The following is a 20,649-nucleotide window of genomic DNA, read 5'->3' as shown; positions in this document are numbered from 1 at the left end:
TAGACAATCTCTAATTATTTTGCTCCAAGAAGGAGGGAGAACAAAAGCCCTATCCCATTTGCAAAATGAACCCTCCAGTCAAATGGTAATAAACACATTGTGAGACATACAACAGGCCCCTAAATGACACAGCAGGACACCAGGAGAGCAGTATTCAGGGCAGGCGCAGTGGCTCCAGAGAGGAAGGTACCTTAAGGTACAACAAACAAAATGCCTTAGAGTTAAGTATTTCAGTCTGAACCCAGGTTAAAATTGTATCATTTATTTGCAACATTTCCCTTGGGGTTCCCAGATGATCTCCCATCCAGGCAGTGACCAACCCAGACCTGCTACATCATGCGTTTCAGATCATGCCATGGGCTTATACAAGCTTACAGTTTAATAGATGCTCCTTTTGTTGATGCCCCCCTTCTGATACCTCAAAGAGAGTAACAAGACAGTTATAGGCCAGGTGAGTTATTCTGTTTTCAGGCAGTGTAAACCAAAGTGCTGGAGTGACATCGATTTACTATTTGACCTTACAGAGATCACCACAGAAATAGAAGCACAATTCAATTCTCTGCCCTGAGCCATGAACCTTGACCACAAAGGCTGAACAGTCATCTCTTCCATGTTACATCCTCCGATTTCCAGCAATAAGGCTCACAGCTCTGTTTCAGCCACTTCTTCCACCATCATTTGGTGGTCCACATGGTGGATAACAGACCTGCCTCACTGGATTGTTACCAACATAGGCTGTGCTGAGCGAAATGAAGGCTTCCAGGTCTCAGCTGTCAACATCAGACTTCTGCTTTTTGAGTCTACTATCCTCCTCATGATAGGAGCCTGTGAGGACGGCACCTTGTTCTCCATCTGTCCTGGCTTCAGTTGGGAAGCTCTGGCCTTCAGCCAGCACCTGCCTGACAGTCATGTTAATACGAGATACTTGCAAGTATTTGGCACAGACTTGCCAGTCCTTTTCGGAGCAGGGCTTAATAACAGAGTCTGCAGGAAGGTCTGCAGGGAGAGGCAGCTCCAGACAAGAAGGCAGAGGCTTTCCCTCAAGGTTTGGCAGAACTCGGGGGACTGCGTGAAACAGCAGGCGACTGAAGCCAGACATGATCATCAGGTCACCACTATGCATGAACATGGCCACAGGGGCTTCATCACGTTTTAGTCCTCCCAACAAAAATATAGATGACTGTCCAAAGCTAAAGGTGGAGGAAAAGAAAAGGAGGATTAGTAAAACTGTAGCGCTATAAAAATGTGAGATGTCTTCATGAGATGTATCCCTCTTAAGTCAGAGGGAAGTTCATTCATAACTTAGCACACATGACCACCAGATATGTGCAACATTGGTTCTTGTTTATGTGACACAATCTCTTAAAGACTAACCAGATTTGTATGGCAAAGTTATCTCCAAGGCCCAACTTCTGTGATGATGCTCAGTGGCATATAGTTGTCCCCATTTTCACCCCACTTTCTTTCCCAAAATTCAACCACAGAAATGGCAGTCTAAAGTAGAAGATCTGTAATGGGGTGTGGGTGTGTTTAACCCTTTCCCTCCACCAGAAGTGGCGAGTGAAGCCCACTTCCCCTTCAGAAAGATATGGATATCTGTTCTCATCTGAAGATGAACAGTTACCCATCCCTCTGATTTCCGTTTGTCCCTCTCTGGTACAGATGAAGAGCTCAGGTCCAGAGATAATTTGCAAATGCCAGTGTGGTGCAGTTCATCAGGGCCAGGATCTTTTAGCCCAACCTTCCTCACAGGGTTATGAGGAAAAAATATACACACCACTGGGCTCCCTGAAGGAGGGAAAGAATGCAAGCAAAACAAGTAAGGGCCACCATTTTGGCTCTTGCATACTTAATTCATATATTTCAGAAATCCACTGATTGACATCTGTGGCTGTTTTAAAAAACAAAACAAAAACTAAAGACCTTTTTATTTGTTCAGTCTTTTACACCTTAGGGGTTGTTTGTTCTTTTTCTTTTTAGATCCGCTGCTATTTTGTCTCTTTTTATGGTTGTGGTTGATATATATATATGTGTGTGTGTGTGTGTGATGGCTTATCAGTTATTATTTCAACTGATTTTAATGTTTTAATGTGATTTTTATGGAGTTCTATTGTTATTTTAATTTTTGAAAAGGGCCTTGGGATGTCTTATGAAAGGTGGTATAGAAATGGAAAGAATAAATAAATCCAGCCATTCTGCCCCTCTGTGTCCCCTACTGTGCCACTGCCCATCATCTTTATCTGCAGGGACAAAAGGAAATGGCTACTACTCCATTTTTTAAAAACATAAAATCTAGCAATTACTCAGTTCAGTCTCTAACTGGAACATGATGAACATTTCTGTAGTATTTGAAAGCTTGCTGCTCACTACTTAATGACTCTTTGGTTGATCCTAATAAAGATATTGTCCTACTTGGCTTAAAACAAGCAAACAAACCAAGGTGTATTAGGTAGATGATAGACAGGTATGCTTCACATTCTAGGACAAGAAAACCCTTTGCACAGCTTACCTAAATGATAAGAGGGGTCGAGAGTGGTCCAGCTCAGACTCATCCACATGAATTCCCAGAGATGAATCAAAATGATAGTAGTTCAGGATCCCTGCTTCTGCTTGGAAGCCTGGAAATCCACAAGCTGTAGCCACTTGCTCTGAGAGGAAAGCCAGATCGGAAGGGAAGGCGGTATAGTGATCAGCCAAATATTTCTGAGGAAGGGAAACAGGAAAGAACCATTCAGAAAATCAAACTGGAATCTGTGAGAATCAGATGCTCAAAGCCAGTCTTTAAATTTTTCCAGTGGCCACTTACAAGGACTGAAAGTAAAATTTAATGCAATACCTAGATGAAAACCCTGGAAACTGGTATCTTATTTCCAAAGCTAGTCAAACATACATATATATTATAAACAATTATAAACAACTAGTGATTTTCGGCCCGTTAAATAACGGGCGCTAGTGCAGTTGTGAGCTCTGGGCCTCCGCCACCATTCCCCCTCCCGGAGCTGTCGCCCGCCTCCATGCTGCGGCCGGTCTCCCTGGCCGGGCAAGGGCCCCAAAGTTCCCCCCCCGCCCGGCTTCGGCGGCAGCGCCATGGCTCGGCCATGGCTCCGCCACCGCCTCGGCCGTGCCGCATCCTCTGGCCTTGGCGGCGGCTCTGCCACCACCTCGGCCAGTTCCCCCCGCCACCTCTTTCCTGGCTTTGCGGGGCTTCCCCGGCTTCTTCGCGGCGGCTGCTTCTGGCCGTCCAACATGGCCGCCTGGTCGCCGCGGTTGTGTCTCCCTCAGCGTGTTCTGGGCATGCGCTCCGTGCATGCCCAGAACGGCTGAGGGAGGCACGGACACACGCCTGGGTGTCCACGGACGGACACCAAGGCTTTTATTATAGAGGATTTCCCTTACTCTTGGAACAGCAGTTATATCCTTGAGCTATAAAGTCCAAATTCATTTCCCCCCTCTATGATTACAAGGAAGGAGGAGACTAATTAGCACAAGTTGTTCTGACCAAGACTACAAGCTGAGAACAGAACTGAGAGGTTCCGTATTTTGCAGAGGCTAGTGAATAGTTTTCAGACAGGATTCACAGAGTCATTCAGTACTGTAATGCACTACAGAATAGAAAAGCTTCTCATTATTTTACCAGCGCCCCAAATCTTTCCCAGAAGTGCCTAAACACAACCATCCATGAACTAGAATCCTAAATCTGTTTCACTAGATGTTTCTGATGAGATGACTGGGATTGAATAGGTGGATTTCTTATGAAGGCCATACAATAAGCAGCTCACACAATTCAGATAAAGCTGCTGGCTCATTTGGTTAAGCATGCCTGCAGCAAGCTGATAGACAGTGCTTCCTCACTCTACCTTAGGTTTGCAATCTGATTAGAAAGACATTTTGGTTTCAAAAATTGACAGGAGTCCATGGCATCTATAGCAGGAAGCCTGTACTGTGCCTTTAAGCCTAAAGTTTTTAAAGCAAAAAATCATGGCAAAAATAAAACCAGCAAATAACTGCTATCATAGCCTCTTACTAATATACATTACTAACAAGTTCTGTTGTCCAAATGTAACATTTCCCCCCTTTCAGTACCTTGGTATTCCAGTTATAATGGTAACCCAATGTCACCCAGCGCAGCTTCTCCAGTAAACATTTTGCTTCCTGTTTGCTAGAACTTCTGCTCCTAGAACCATATAAAACAAAATGACAGAAAGTTTCATGTATGAATTTATGAAAACCCTGCAAGAATCATAAGTGGATTTATGAAAACGCTGGAAGTTTTCTGAAGACAGCCTAGTTCATTTTAGGGATGTGCACAAAACTGGTTTGCCCAGTTTGGTTCGAGTCCAAACTGGACTGGAACTAGACTGGACATGTTTGGTTTTGGCACACCCAAAGAAGGTTTCCGTTCGAATTCGAACTGGTTTGAGCCTGGTTCGTGGGCGCCATCCACGTTAAAATATGTTTTTTAAAAAGCTGACTTACCACTGCCGAGGGCGTTGGTGACTTCAGGGGGAGCTGCTGTGGCCGCAGGGTGTGTGTGTGTGTGTGTGTGTCTCCTCTGATGGCTCCCCCCACCCTCTGTGAGTGCTTGGCGGCCTCAAAATACATGCCTCTGTGGCCGCAGCAGCACCTGCCTCCCCCCCGCCCCCGGCCACTGAAGCCCTCAGTGGCAGTAAGTCCACTTAATTTTTTTTTAAAAACATGGATGCCCCCCTCCCCAAACCAGCCTGAGGGGTTCAGTTTGAGGTTCAACCGGCTCAAGGTCAAGCCAGCTCACACATCCCTAGTTCCTTTTACTGCCTTCTGTAGTTCTTGATAAAACTGCTCTGAAAGTTTGTACAAATACTAATCAATGTGTCTGCGTTTTCAGTGAGGGATGCAATGGTGAAAACAGAGTGAGCAAAGAACTGCAGTGAACTGAACAATTTAAGAGGATAATTGAAAATGCTAAGTATTTAAAACCCAGTGGAACTCTAAATAACACAAGAGAAGAGGGCATAATGGGCCGTAAATTTCTAGAATGTAATGACCAAGGAAAAAAATGTATTTCCTTGGTCCACATAACAGATTTTGAAAGAATGAGACAAAATGTAGATGAAGATTTCCAAGACTTGGCAATATACCAATCTGTGAAACAGGCACAAAGTAGTAGATGACAATATCGGCCAGAAGACATCCTATGGAAAGCAGTTACTCTGACTGAAGGAAATCCTGCTCCGTCTTGCAATATGATGAATCTAGAGTTCTTGACACTTATTCTATTGTTCTCTTGCAACAGAATGGCAGAATGTATATTGGAATTCATAGCAGGATAGCATGTGATCGCCTATCAGTGACTAAGTCAGAAGAAAAAATTTTGTGTCTCCAATCCACTGATTCATGCAACCTTGGATTTCAAGTCAGTGGAATAATAAAGACGCACAAAGCATGGGTTGCAACCCTTTTTTCAGAGCACTTTGACAAAGTATAGTGCCAAGCAGTAGGCTGGCCTTTTCAGTCATTTTAGGCCACAAGAAGTCCTGCCCAGAAAAATAAGAGGTTCAGCATTTCTGCCCCTACTGATTAGACCTATTCCAAACCTGAGCATTCTATTGTTCTATTTCAATAGGAATGCATGGCCTGCTTTTCCTGTCTTTTATTGGGATTTCCTCTCTGCCTAGCCAATGTGCAGGAAGGAAATCTCAACCTGCATTAATTAAAAACAAGGAAAAGGAAAGGAAAGATTGTGCCGTCAAGTTGGTGTCGACTCCTGGCGACCGCAGAGCCATGTGGTTTTCTTGGTAGAATACAGGAGTGGCTTACCATTGCCTTCCTCCTGCGCAGTATGCTTTTGTCATTGTCACTGAAGTGAGCATCCACCTCCAGCACCTTCCTATATCGCTGCTGCCCAATATAGGTGATTGATATATTTACTAGGCACAGTCTGGGAAGCACACCAGCGGGGATTTGAACTAACAGCCTCTTGCTCCCTAGGCAAGCTGCTTCCCCGTTGTGCCACCGCAGCTGATAATTAAAAACAAACAAACCATTAAAAAACAAAGTAAATCATCACTCCTGCTTTCCTCCTTCATGACAGAAGTAATTCTGGTGACTTTTGTGCACTGACACAGTAACTTTCAAAAATACCTATACCAGATGACTTGTGAAGCTGAGATGTCCAGGAAGCCCTAGGCCTGGAGAATGGATAGAATGGAGGACTTGCAAGTTAGAAATAATTATCTTCAAGGCTAGAGGAAGTGTACCTGGAAGGAACAGGTACGCCGCCTGGGGGTGCTTCTGGACACAAAACTCTGCCTGGTGTCCCAGGTTGAGGCAGTGGCCAGAAGTGCCTTTTATCAGTTTCAGCTGATACGCCAGCTGTGTCCATTTCTTGAGATGAATGACCTCTAGTACATCTGCAGGTCACCTCCAGACTTGACTATTGCAATGCGCTCTATGGGGGCTGCCTTTGTACGTAGTCTGGAAATTGCCGTTAGTCCAGAATGCAGCAGCCAGATTGGTCTCTGGGTCATATCGGAGAGACCATATCACTCTTATCTTAAAACATCTACACTGGCTGCTGGTAAGTTTCTGGGCAGAGTACAAGGTTTTGGTTATAACCTATAAAGCCCTAAACAGCTTGGGCTCTGGGCATTTAAGAGAACGTCTTCTTTGCTATGAACCACAACGCCCGTTGAGATCATCTGGAGAGGTCCGTCTGCAGTTGCCACCGGCTCATCTGGTGGCTACCTGGGGACGGGCCTTCTCCATTGCTGCCCTGAGGCTTTGGAACGCACTTCCTGCTGAAATAAGAGCCTCCCCATCTCTTACAACTTTTAAAAGGGCAGTCAAGATGCATTTGTTCACCCAGGCTTTTAAATTAGATACTGTTTTAATTGTGTTTTAATAGTTTTAACTTTTTAATTTTAATTGTTGAGATGTCTTAATCTTTTATTGGCTGTTTTTACTGTTTGTAAACTGCCCAGAGAACTTGCGCTTTGGGTGGTATAGAAATGTATTAAATAAATGTATGTATGTATGCATGTACGTATGTATGCATGCATGCAGTACTTCAGGTGACTCAGACACACCAAGTCCTGGACATATTTTAGTAAGCCTTAATATCTGCACATAATTCCACAAGCAGCTGCTGCGGAGTGGAAATGCAGTACTCCGCAGTGCTGAGGTCAAAGCAGCAGGGAGAGCTGCAGGTCAGGGCACTCGCAGAGTTGGATGAGTGGGAGGAGGAACAGCAAAGAGTTTGCCGATCTGGTAGGATGACACTGGCACATCTTTGCAGGGTGCCCACGATGAAAAGAGCAACGGGTGCTGCAAAAGCAGAACTGAGACACATCTGCTGCACTCTGATAACTGCCTGTGCTCTACCGCAGCAAAGCTGTGGCTCAGATATCCTTGTGCAGAAAGGTGCAAGGCAGCCTGAATGTGGCTCTGATTCTCCCCCATTGTATTGTTTTTATTGTTGATTATTATTTCAGAAACAAGTAGTTGGCATTTAAAAGCAGAGACAGACACTTGGCACTTCATGTGGAAGCCTGTGGAGATATGGAAGGATTCCCTCTGCCCTCACATTCAACTCTGTATCTTCCTGCTGGCCTCACTCTCACACACCTTTATTCATTGTAAGAGAGACATGGCTTTGTATGCAGTTAGCATGCCAAGAAAAGTATTCACTAACTCTGGCCAAAGGCAGAGGGTATTGCCCCCAAACAGAAATACAGGTATTTCCCTGCAGCAGTTCCCGGGGGACACTAAATTACCCACCTGGGTTTTCATGTTTAGTGATTAACCTAAAAAGCAATACTTAGCAATTGTGTCCAGTCCTAATCTTGTCTCTTCTTCAAGCCCAGTAACTTTCTCAACTCACCTCGCTAAGTCTAGGCTCAATAACTGGCTCGCTTACTTGTCTCTGACAAGAGTGCTCACTCAGCACTTAGTCTCTGCACACTCTCAGGCAAGCGCTTAATGGAACTGCCAATGTTTCTCTCAGTTATCGCACTCTGCAATATCGTTTCAGCCTGAATGATAACCAGCGGTGCATTAAACTCTGTCCTATATGGCTCTGGCGGATGCTGCTGGGGGAAAGCACTTCTGCCTCACTGATGGAGGGTGCTGCTCAGAGCCGAGCTGAGGATGCTGCTAACCAGCTTTCAGTGGTTAATTTTTACTCTAGATGGAGTATTAAAATCAAGAGTCTAGGGGCTGACATTAAATATGTAGCATGTGCATGAGGGCAGAGGGTATTTCACATCTGCCTTAGGAGAGAAGCCCCTGTTTCTGGGGGGAGCATCCCTCCCAGTGCCAACAGCAGATTCATGGGGACCATCTTTGTCAAGATGGGAAAAGGCTAAATATCCCCTGTGTGCCATGATCCCTATCCCAATTTACTGCCCTGCCCTGCAGCTGCTATTTAAATTACACACACACACACACACACCCCACACACGAATAGGACAACTAAGCCCTGCAACTAGAGTTTCCAGTCTGAGACCTCAGGCACGTTACATCCAAGGAACTGGTACTCTTACTCTGCTCTGCAGAATCTGTATGTGGGACTACACAGAGATCACAAAGAAAATAGTATCCTATTTCAGGTGGTTAAACGTTTTATAAACAAGAATGTAAGCACACACAGAACCAAAATATGCATTTAACGTAACAGAGAGTCCAGCTCTAGGCTTATGTAACAAACAAACAAGACACCTTGGTTCTGTATCTAGTTTTAAAGTGTTTCTCCTTAGAGAAAGGAGAGGAGGAGGAAGTAACGCTGAAGGGAAAAGAGGAGGTGGCATTTCACTTAGCTGGGCCTGGTTTGTTGGCACAATTAGGAGTCCACTTCTCTCCCCCCCCCCCCCCAATCTATGGGCCATGTCAACTTGTGCGATACAAAGTTATACTTATGTAAAGGCTTTGTTTCCATTTACAAGGGGCAAAAAGGGGCTTTGGAGAAAGTGGTGGTGGTGGTGGGAGAATAGTTCTAAAATATCACTGCAACAAACAAAAAGACTCCAGAGAAAGTTACATGAACTTGGTGAACAGAGGAAATAAGGAGGGCATTCCTTTCACTTGTGGTGCAAATCTATTCTGGGTTTCCAAAAGAAGGTGTATAGAATGGAAAAAAGGGGAACTTAGGTCACCTTGGTTCAAAGTTGACACCTTCCCTTCTATTTTGTTCCTTCATCTGTATCAGGCTTGCAGTGGGGTTATTCAGAGCCAGGACTTACCGCAGCTGCAGCTGACTCTTTCCCCATAGATCAGTGGTCTCCTTAGAAGACATGTGCATATCCAAATTGCACACATTGGGTTTCTGGGTGTACTGCTTGAGAGATTGCTTCACCCAGTGTCGCTGGCAGCCCGGAAGGAAGGGATTTGGGATAAATATAAACCCTGAACAGAAACAGGGATGGGTGAGGAAGAAAGAAGAAAGCACATTTAAAGCCTCTGCTCATAACATTAAACTGTGAACACTGAAGGAATTCCAAGTTACAGCAGCAACAAAGGGCTCAGAAGGTTCTCTAGAATCTCAAGCAGGCAGCATGGTTTATTGGCTATCAAGAATATGGTCTGTGGCCCTAGGAAAATTCATTGTGCTCTTTAATACTAAGTTCATAAACAAAAATAAATGCAGGTGAATGGAGCAAATAAGAGGCATCCCCCATCTGCTTTATTGGCTCATTTTGAACTCAGAACAGGAAATCTTTGGATAGTTAAAATGCATCAAAAATACAGCACAAGTCTCTCAGAAATAAAAATGTTCTCCTAAGTTTGTCCTGTCTCTGTATGTTGAAGAGAAACAGACACATGATCAAAGGAAGGAGTCCCGCGTCCCCTGCTTGATATCCAAAGATGCTCACCTGGATAGCTGTCCAGCCCATAGGCTTTCCATTGGCTAACTGGCTGCAGTCCTGCTCTGGAAGCATCTTGATCACTCACTGAAGAACAACTCAAGGGGCAGTTGACCACCTGGCAAAGGAAAAATCAGGTATCTGTCACCTGAACAGGAGTCGGTAAATAGTAGCTAGCAATAATATGTGCTTATCCTCTCCACAGAAGACATGTTGAGAGGCTAGATGCGGGCATAGTATAGTAGGAGGGTGATCTGATTTTATCTAGACAAAATTCTTCATATATGATACTTTTACTGTACTGTTTTTATTGCAGTTTCTCTTGATGTTTCTGATGTGTCGTGTACTGTTGTGTGTGTTATTTTGTTGTATTGAGTGGCCGTTGGCTGTAATAAAGTACTACTACTACTACTATGTGCTTATCCTCAACTCTGCCCCTCCTGCAAGGAGGGGTGACATCACACTTGCCAAGACTCTCCAGGGCTCTGCATGGTCAGGTAGATCTCCCACCCTTTTCCAGAGTCAGACCTTGTGCAGTTTGAAAAGGTTAAATAAGTATCTTACTGCTTTCCAAGCTTTTCCGAAGTCAGCACTTGAATATTAAAGGTAAAGTATGCTGTCAAGTCAGTTTCGACTCCTGGTGCCCACAGAGCCCCGTGGTTTTCTTTTGGTAGAATACAGGAGTATTATCTCATTAAATAAATAATATCTGTATTCAACACTGTCCACTGAACCATACCTGTTCTTAAAAGATTTGTTTTAAAATATTTAGTACCTTGCCTTTTAAGCAGTGTTCCCTCTAACAGGAATTCCCCGATATCCCATCTTTAATAGGGGGGAATAGTCAATCACTGTGATAGAGCATACATATAGGAGCTGGAGAGTGAGTTCATGAGAGTGTGTGTTACCATAGTAACCAGGCACAGAATGTTCATGGGGGAGGGATTTAAATAAGAACAGTTATGCTGGTTTAAGACCGCAATAAAAGATTTGAATTTGAATAAGTACAGTTGGTCAGGAGAAGACAGTTGGAGCTGGAGTTAGTTGGATCTGAGCATTGGGAGTGAGAGGCTGGAGAGAGTGTAGCAGAGAGACTGTTTAGGAGTTTGTTTAAGACTTGATTGGTGAATGTGTAGAGAGCCAGCGTGGTGTAGTGGTTAGAGTGCTGGACTAGGACCGGGGAGACCCGAGTTCAAATCCCCATTCAGCCATGAAACTAGCTGGGTGACTCTGGGCCAGTCACTTCTCTCTCAGCCCAACCTACTTCACAGGGTTGTTGTGAAAGAGAAACTCAAGTATGTAGTACACCGCTCTGGGCTCCTTGGAGGAAGAGCGCGGGATATAAATGTAAAATAATAATAATAATAATAACAACAATAATAATAAATAATAATGTGTAGAGACTGTGGAACCAGCAGTACACTAGGACAGTACTCTAAAAGTGGGGAGTGTTAAGCCTGGGAAAGAAACCTTGAACGTGAAAGGTGCCCAGAAATGAAACCTCCTGGTGACCAACAGTGAAGTCTGAGTTGATTCACTAAGTCTGCAAACCAAGTTTTATATACCTCTCTCTGTCCCAGTTATATCACTTCCCTAAACGTTACATTTTATTAAGAAGGAAAAACCACTCAGAGTTAAACAGCTGACATACTTAAACACTTTGTAGAGAAGTTTATGTGCCCTGCCTTACAGAGATCTTTATTCCAATCAGCTGTAAACAAACTTATTCTTGTTTTTGTTCTACACCTCAATTTTTGTTTCATTTTGTACACTGAACATAAACGCCTATCCTGCGCTCACAAGGCTATGTAACCAAGGCGTTGAGTTCTGAGAGCAGGGTAGTAAGTAATCATACGGTGGCAGCGAAAGAAAGTAAAAACTGAATACATTTCCAGAACCTGGAGACTGAGTTATTATAAAACAATATAAAAACAAATTACCTCCCTGGACTTGAGAGGGGCATCAGGGTGAGTTCCTAACAATCACCCTTTAATATTTTTCCTGTTCTATATAAAGTGCATCTAGGAAATTAAGTTATACTTGAATGTAACATGCCCAAGATTTGTCAAATTTGCCCAGTGAATATCTACCACACACATTCCTGATGCTGGCCAAAGTCTCCCAGCTTGCATAAATGTCAGAGTTAACAGCATGCAATATAATTGGAATTCCAGCTTTTCAAAGATAATATAGCATTTGTTTTTATCTCCAGAGAACTGTCAGATATCGGACAATAAAACTGTAATGTGTTCTTTGGACCTGTGAGGTTTTGGTGGGACATTTTACTTCTTGATTCAGTAGGCTGAGTGCTTCAAAAACCTGAAATCACAATGTTCTGACAAATAGCTCGCTTTTCTCCCTGCACCATAATTCCGACATTATGTGTGGTAACGGCTATTAATGCAGGAACCGCTATAGCTAGAAGAGACAACATTTTATAACCTGTGACAGACTAGAATCCCAAATCCAAATGAGATAATGCATTAATTTCCATCTCCAGTGAATATGCAATTTTAATTGAAATTACAAAGGATGCCAGAGAAATAAGAGGGTAATCATAATTATGTATTCTTAAGGTTTGAAGTGCTTATTTCTGTGACAGAAAATCTCCTTGGGAGGGCTGTAATTACACTGCACTCATTACAGTATTAACTGAGGACCAGTAAACCTGTCTAAGCACTGGTGCTAGTCAGATATTGTTAACACCTCATAGTCACTTTTAATATGTTATTCTTAATGAAATAAAAGGGATCTTTTGTTATTGAAGACAGCGCTAATCCTCTGTCAACCTGAAAATGTCACCTGTACAGTACTGTTAGTTTCTTTCCCTCTAGTTAATTTCCTGCAACAGACAGAAGATAATGGGATCAGGTGGGGAAAAAGCAGTAGGCAAGACATTATCTTGCTTTCTGGAACATGTCTGATAATAATGCAGACTATTTTTCCAGAAGTAAGAAACAGAATACACTACAACATACAGAGAGTACTGTATAAAAAATATTTGCAATAGGCAATGTTCCTACAGAGAGCTTCTCTAGGAATATTTACTGAGCTTCCAAGATTTGTTACCAATGTTTCAAGATCAAAACCTCCTCAAAAGCATTTGTGAGTTTGCCACTGACATGGAAGATGATAATCAGATATACTGACAGACTATGAAAGAGGATTCTCCTTGTAGGCTTTATATAATGATCAGAGTGGCAAGGATAGAACCACCTATGAGCTCCAAATATTTTCAAGAGCAAGTAAAACAAAAGAAGGCATGAATAGAGAACAAACAGTCCTAGGGATAGCATCTAGCTTTTGGCAACTGATAAGGGCGGATGTTGCAGGTAGGGGACAAGTTCCAAAGATCAAGTGTGGCTGTTTAAATGAACAGTTTTAATTTTGTGGCATGTCATTATCATTAAGCTCGCTATAAATCCAGCATTTTAAAAAACACTAAATCTTTCCTATTCACATTTCCCCAAATAATTTGAGATGTCATACACTTTTTAATCACATTATACCTTGATCACATTTCCCCCAATACTCTGACTCCATTACCCTGATCCAAAGGATGATGGGAATCCCTGTGATAAAGCAGGCTTTTGTGCACACAGGCCAGCCGTGCTTGCAATATTCATTCATGTACCACTGAACTGTTTAAAGAGTGCACAGAGATGTGCTTGTCAACCTGGGGTCTCCAGTTATTACAGGCAAATACTGTTATATTCCTCGTTCATACTCCCATTTATTTTTCAAAAGAGTAGCTGTGGCAGTCTGTTCCAGCAAAAAGACTGAACTCCATGGCTCAAAGACGAAGGTTATTGTAACATCAATTTTCATAGGCAAGAGCCTATGATTTGATTAGATGCATCTGATGCAATAGGCTCTGGATGGAAAAAAGCTTATGTCATAATAAACTAGTTAGCCTTTAAGGAGCCACATGATTCTGTTGGACTGTATTTGGCTTCAGTTTGCATTCTCTTCTTGAGTCCAATTATATATGCTTGTTTAGATGAGGGTATCTACAATCATCCAAGGAAGGAGGACAGTTTTTATAAGGGCATTGCTTTTAAAAATTATTTTCTACCTGTTCTACCATTCCTACTACATTATTATACTTTTAAAACAAAACAAAACAAAACACCACACACACACACACACACACACACACACACACCACAAGCTCTATGTCACGAACAGCAATTCTGAGAGGTGGAAGGTGGATTACTTTTGAATGATTGTAAAGCAAACATTGCCTCTTTGGATGAAAGAAAAGGCCAATCTAGTCTCCACTCTATATCCAACAATGGCCAGATGCCCTTGAGAAGTTCACAAAGAGAGAAGGATGGAAAAATCATACTCTTGTTAGAACAAAGTATCTGCTGCTCACAGATATACTGCCTCTGAATTCTATTCACAGCTTTCATGAGTAGACATGAAGTTGTCTTTGCTGGATTTTATCTGCATTGTTTTGCCCACTCTACCCAAGAATAAACATAACTCTAATACCATACAGAATTAAGCTTATTTTTTTAAAAAATCTGTCATCTAGAAGTTTTGCAACTTCTGTTTACACCAATTCATAAATTGCTAGTGAGTACATTTAGAAAGCATAAGTCCAATTATAGATCCTTCTTTGTGTCTTATGTGTGTACAGCCTGCCCTTCCTCTAAAGAGCTCACTTCATGAGGAGCATATTTTCATTATTTCATCAGTTCCTTCCAAATGAGTATGGGAATATCCTTACATACACATATTACAGACATATATATCCTTACATACACATATAATGTGTCTAGCCTGCCCTTCCTCTAAAGAGCTCACGTCCAGGAGGTATTTTAGTATATCAACAACTTTGTATGGAGGATAGAGATGTGGATTTTCTAAAAAATACAGAATTGGAAAATTTTCTGGTAATGTTCTGATGCAAAAGTTTCCTTGTTTGCATAAAATCTACATAACATTTTCTTCAGATAAATTTATTTATGTATTTATATCTATGTAAACCGCTTTGGAAACTTTTGTTGAAAAGAGGTATATAAAGATTTGTCGTATTCATATTTGCTATGCAAATTTTTCTGATGCCATAAATAGTTTTAAAACCCCAACAAAACCTACCATCTTATTTTCCCACACTGAATCTCCAAGTTTTTCAAGCAGCCAAGCAGTTAAATGGAAATATTTGATGGGCGGGGGGATCAATAAAGATACTTAAAGTGGTTTAAATGTTATATTGAAACAAATTCAGAGCATATGGAAAGAATTTTTTTTAATTGGAATAATCAGTAAATCAACATATATTCTCTTACACACTTCCTAAGGATAATCAACTGAAAAACATTAATTACAAATCTGAAATTGCCAAGCTTGCTTAACATTGCATTGGTATCCATTGTTACAAATACATTTTATGACATCATGAATTTTTAGAAATGGAAAATTTTCTACAGAAAAATTTCAACCCCACATAGGGTTGAAATAGGTGGTAGGTTAGCCAATAGTGATTGGCCAATGAGTCACCCAATGAGCTGCAGTGCCAAGCATGGATTTGAATCTGAGCTTTCCAAGTCTCAGACCAACACTTTAGCGACTAAAGTTTAGCCACTCCAGCACACTGGCTCTCTTTTGTCTTCTTCCAGAGGTGCTTGGATATTCTGGGGAAAAGTGTTCCAGAAATAATGAAATCTGATTTAAGGCTAAATTACTATTATTTTATTTAGTACATTCATATACCACCTATTTGTTATAACTCAAGGTGGTTTAGATCAGAGAAGTAAAACTCATACAGCCCTGTCCTAAGCATGTTTATTCCAAAGTAAACCTCACTAAGTTCAACAGATTTTACTCCCAAGTGAGCACAGGACTGCAACCCTACAATGCATTCTCAAGGTCTCTTAAATGCAGCGGGGAAGTAACTTGCCTAGGGAGCTTGCTGATTTGTATCCCCACTGATGTGTTTCCCAGACTATGGGAAACACCTATATCGGGCAGCAGCGATATAGGAAGATGCTGAAAGGCATCATCATATCATATTGCGCTGAAAATGGCAATGGTAAAGTCCTCCAGTATTCTACCAAAGACAATCTCAGGGCTCTGCGGTCACCAGGAGTTGACACCGACTTGACTGCACACTTTACCTTTACTCCAACAACAAAAACCAGCCTTTTAACAACTGAGAGCAACACTACAAGTGATGTGTAGTCCAGCAATTATCTTTTGGGATTCATGAGTATTCATATTTCATCTAGTAAAAGCAGTTGAAGGAAGAGATTTTCGGGGCGGGGGATTTATGACAGAAAAGGGTTACAAGATTTCTCCCTCCAGTGCAGTGGTTAGAGTGTTGGACCAGGACCAGGGCGACCTGAGTTCAAATCCCCATTTAGCCATGAAACTCACTGGGTGACTCTGGGCCAGTCACATCTCTCTCAACCTAACCTACCTCACAGGGTTGTTGTGAGGAGAAACATAACCATGTACTCTGGGCTCCTTGGAGGAAGTGCGGGATATAAATGTAAAAAAATAAAACAAAAAACAAAAATTGTAACCTCAAAAAATATATTTAATCCCCCCCAAGAATGGAATCACATGTAATGTGAAGTTGATTCTCACAACACTTAATAAATAAAAAGTCACATATGAGTGTGACCTCATGGGATATGGTATTATGGCAGTGAAAGAGGCCAGATGCTTCTAAATACCAGTTGCAGGGGAGCAACAGCAGGAGAGAGGGCATGTGCCAGCTCTTGCCTGTGGGCTTCCCAGAGGCATCTGGTGGGCCACTGTGGGAAACAGGATGCTGGACTAGATGGGCCCCGGGCCTGATCCAGCAGGGCTGTTCCTGTGTTTTTATGTTCACCATCAGTCTGCTTGCCAGAAAGTCTGAACTCTGTTTCAGACATCTTCAAAAAAGAACACCATTTATTCATCCATCTTTTCTCTCTAAGAGATGGAACAGCATAACAGAAACTGTGCCCAGTTGTTCAGCACCAGAGAGATAATGGACAAGGTCATGACATAAGAAAAAAAGCTCCAGCAACAGACAAGAGGTTCTAAAATCACAACATGTGAAGGTGCTGCCAGGAATTGACTCTCATGATATGCCCACAATGTTCCATAATATCCATGATATGAAAAATGAATACAAAAATAAGTAACCAGAACATACCAAAATTAGGAGACAGATTATGAAACCTTTCTTCCAAGTACAGGAACATAGGAATCTGCCATACACTGAGTGAGACCATTGGTCTATCTAGCTTAGTATTGTCTTCACAGACTGGCAGCAGCTTCTCCAAGGTTGTAGGCAGGAACCTCTCTCGTGTGTTGGTTCAATAAAAAAAATCTTGTCCTAAAAAAAAAAATTTAAAAAATCTTGTCCTATCTTGGAGATGCTGCCAGGGAGGGAACTTGAAACTTTCTGCTCTTCCCAGAGTGACTCCACCCTCCTAAGGGGAATATCTTACAGTGCTCACATGTTTAGTCTCCCATTCATATGCAACCAGACCCTGCTTAGATAAGGGGACAAGTCATGCTTGCTACCACAAATCCTCTCCATACAATTAAGTATGCTTAATAGTTGGGTCTGAGGAAGGGAAAATGGTTCACCACTAGGTAATGACCATTGCTCCCCAACAGACGGGATTTAAAACCAGGTGACAGGCCAATAGAAATTGGTATTCACACCATCCCTTGAAGACACCAGGAGAGTTAAAGGGCTTCAAAACTTCCCCTTCAACTTGCCACTGGAGAAGACATTTCTTTATTTAAAATATTTATATTCCACCCCTCCAGTACACTATTGCTCAGCGCAGCTCACAACATTAATAAAATAGATATACAATGTAAAGTAAGAATAAAGTTAACCAAATTAAGTTAAGTTAAATGACCAGGCTAAAACCACAATTAAAATTACATTAAAAAAATTTCAAGTTAACAGTTATTTAGAAAGTTTAAAACTGGGAGCATCAGGAGACGGGGTGGTGCCGCAGGGCACTCTCGTCCCCCTGTGGGATTCCCACCCAAGCTCTACACTCAGCAGAAGCATGGCTTTGAGAAGGAGAGCTGGTCTTCTTGTAGCAAGAATGACTTGTCCCCTTTGCTAAGCAGGATCTGGCCTGGTTGCATTAAAGGGGAGACTACATGTGAGCACCGTAACAAATTCCCCTGGGGGGGATGGGGCCGCTCTGGGAAGAGCACCTGTATGCTCAAATGCAGAAGATTCCAACTTCCCTCCCTGGCATCTCCAAGACAGGGCTGGGAGAGACTTCTGCCTGCAACCTTGGAGAAGCCACTGCCAGTCTGTGTAGACAATACTGAGCTAGATGGACCAATGGTCTAACTCAGTATATGGCAGCTCCCTATGTTCCTACCAGATATAAGCAGCAGATTAAATATTAAAAAGTCTCTTTTAAAAAAACACACTGGGGTTTGTTTTAAAAAAATCACACAGTGCTTTTTAAGAACACAGACATCTGGAAGAATAACTATGTATAGTTATTTATTTATATACCGCTCCATATAAAATCTCTGGGCAGTTTAGTACACCACTAACTACATTGATTTCAATCTTTGTAAACTGTTGTAGAGAATTATCTTTATTAGTCTAGCAGTATGAAACTTTGTTCAACTCTGAGTTTACTGACATGACTAGAACCATCGCTTGATGGTAAAGAACGTGCAGTATGCAGGCTGTGTCCCCCAGGTTCAGTCCCCAACATCTCCATTCAAATGGTAGCAGCGCTTTGGAAGGCCTTTGCCTGAAGATCTGCTGCCAGTCGGTTAAAAACATAACTATACTGTGTTAAGAGTAAGGCATGGTCTAACTGAGCGAAAAGCAGCTTCTTAATACACACATTATACAGAATGGAATGGAAGAATTCTGGACTGTGCCACTTGGTGAAGGCTTCCTACGGTAAACGGAGAGCAAACAAAAAATCCCGAACTCCCTGCATGTAGTAAAAGTGCCCTCATCTAGTATTTGCAGGGACAAAGCAAAGCATTCGAAGACAGCGCCCCCACCTGCGGTCTGAACTGGTAGAGTCCAGCATGCGACCGCCTCGTGCGCGGCGCGCGTGACGTCCGACGTGTAGTCCGGCGGCGGAAGACTACCGCAGGTCCTTGCCGGGCTGTCTTGTCCCCTCACACACACCCCCACCGACCAGGAGAAACTGACGCCGCAGTGATCTTCCCGAGATTGCGAGTCCGTCACTAAACGGCGGACGGGAAGAAACCCAACGGGAAATCATTCAAAACATGATGCCCGGACTGGTGTGGAGAAAGCATTATGTAAACCTCAGTTCCTCAGCCCGGCTCTTTCCAGGGGAGCCTCCCCCCCCCGCCCCCTTCCTCCAGCCACCCAAGACTTGCACTTGGTGCACACACCAGAAGAAGACGGGAAAACTCCTCAGCGAAGGGCGGGGGGAATTATGAGGAGGCCACCGCCCCCTGGCAGGCGTTGCCATAGCTACCGGCCGAGGAAGGCAGCCCCCAGCGCGAAAGGCCTAAGAGAGCGACTCGAGGCAAAGGACCGCCCAGGTACCTGCCGCGTCGCTGGCTGCGAGAAGTCAATCACCCCCGTCAGGTCCAAGCCCTCCCGTCGCCGGTAGAAGCGGAAAAGCCGTCGGAAAGCGTCTTCCCCGCCCTCCCTTGCGGCGACCCTGCTGGCCGCCATCTTTGTCGAGATGACCTTGCCCGCCGGGGTCAGCGGAAGGGGCTGGGCTCCGCTGCCGTCAGCCCGCCGGCGAGTCCCTTGGTTTCCAAGATGGCGGCGGTAGGACCTTCCCGGCGCGTCTTCGAGGTCTTTGTTGCCCGGATCCCCTGGACTGTATCGGCAAGTGAGTTCTCTGAGGCCGGGAGGAGTGTTTTCCCTTCGGAAAGCTACAGGCTGTTAGGAGCGGGCCATTTTTGTCTGAGGCTGTCAGCCGAGAAACGGCATGGATGCCCCGTTCCTCACACCCCCTCCCGCCGATTCTCGATATTTTTCTTTCCCTGCCCTGCAACAAACGCCTCGTAGAAATAGGATCCAAACAAATGTGTCCGAGTTGGGGTTCGGATCCTATGGAACTGGATATAGAACTTCCGCCCTAGAATCTCCCCCTCTTCCATCCCTGCCGAGGATCCGCTGCAGACGTGCTTTCCCGCCCGCTGGGGAACAAGTCCTCTTGAATGTTTTGCCGCAGTCGATGATTGTGTACCCATCTGCATTCTTATTTCTAATCGATCCCAGGTTTACGGGTGAACGACAACACCTGACAAACTATTCGTATTAAATAGTGCAAGAAATAAAGAAACCATGCTCAGTTATTTTTAGCCTAATTTATTTTAGCCTACAGTAGGCTTATGAGATTACCTGCCATTCTCTGTATGTCTGTGAGTCCCGCTATCATCTTCCCAACACCTGGACCAAATCAGGTACAGTTGTAGGGGGGACATCTCGATGGCATAGTTTGTGATGTCATCCACCCCATCCACGATGGCAGACTGTGAACGTTTGAGGCGCAAGTGGCCTAATTTGTGAACTGCCTAACTGATTTGAACCTAATTTGCTACAGCTGTACACATAAAGATAAAGTTGTGCCTCTGAGTCGGTGTTGATTCCTGGTGGCCACAGAGCCATGTAGTGTTCTTTGTAGAATACAGTAAGGGTTTACCATTGCCATCTCCCACGCAGTATAAGAAGATGCTTTTAGCATCTTTCTCTATCGCTGCTGCCCGATATAGGTGTTTCCAATAGTCTGGGAAATACACCAGCGGGGATTTGAATCAACAGTCTCTTGCTCCCTACGCAAGTTACTTCTCTGCTGTGCCATTAGGTGGCTTGGAGGGA

At 43.4% G+C, this 20,649-nt stretch overlaps 2 protein-coding genes across 3 annotated transcripts in view; one reads left to right on the top strand and one right to left on the bottom strand.

Moving 5' to 3' along the window:
* Positions 1–246: 246 nt before the first annotated feature.
* Positions 247–19,494, bottom strand: ALKBH1 (alkB homolog 1, histone H2A dioxygenase). The gene is made up of 6 exons (XM_053287367.1): positions 19,363–19,494; positions 9,846–9,954; positions 9,216–9,378; positions 4,084–4,174; positions 2,510–2,703; positions 247–1,190 (listed from the first exon to the last, which is right to left on the bottom strand). The coding sequence occupies exons 1-6, from the start codon at positions 19,492–19,494 to the stop codon at positions 767–769; spliced, it is 1,113 nt and encodes a 370-aa protein (XP_053143342.1). The 3' UTR covers positions 247–766.
* The window catches only part of SLIRP (SRA stem-loop interacting RNA binding protein), a 10,991-nt gene continuing 9,247 nt past the window's right edge, over positions 18,906–20,649 (top strand). Inside the window, exon 1 of one of the 2 annotated variants that reach the window (XM_053287368.1) lies at positions 18,906–19,358. In XM_053287368.1, coding sequence (XP_053143343.1) covers positions 19,250–19,358 — 109 coding nt within the window. In that variant the 5' untranslated portion in view covers positions 18,906–19,249. Of the gene's footprint in view, positions 19,359–19,526; positions 19,658–20,649 lie in introns of those variants that run through there. The other variant, XM_053287369.1, reaches the window with a different exon arrangement.

The sequence above is a fragment of the Hemicordylus capensis genome, chromosome 1 (genome assembly GCF_027244095.1).
Source record: "Hemicordylus capensis ecotype Gifberg chromosome 1, rHemCap1.1.pri, whole genome shotgun sequence".
NCBI lineage: Eukaryota > Metazoa > Chordata > Lepidosauria > Squamata > Cordylidae > Hemicordylus > Hemicordylus capensis.
This window is presented reverse-complemented; position numbering and strand designations above follow the sequence as displayed.

Bases quoted from the DNA above. Each gene is read 5' to 3' on its own strand.
- ALKBH1 (XM_053287367.1), bottom strand. From the start codon at position 19,494: ATGGCGGCCAGCAGGGTCGCCGCAAGGGAGGGCGGGGAAGACGCTTTC. The intron at 9,379-9,845 runs GTGAGCATCTTT...GTTTCTGTTCAG, and splicing joins TGGGCTGGACAGCTATCCAG to GGTTTATATTTATCCCAAAT. The intron at 4,175-9,215 runs GTAAGTCCTGGC...ATATGGTTCTAG, and splicing joins AAGAGTCAGCTGCAGCTGCG to GAGCAGAAGTTCTAGCAAAC.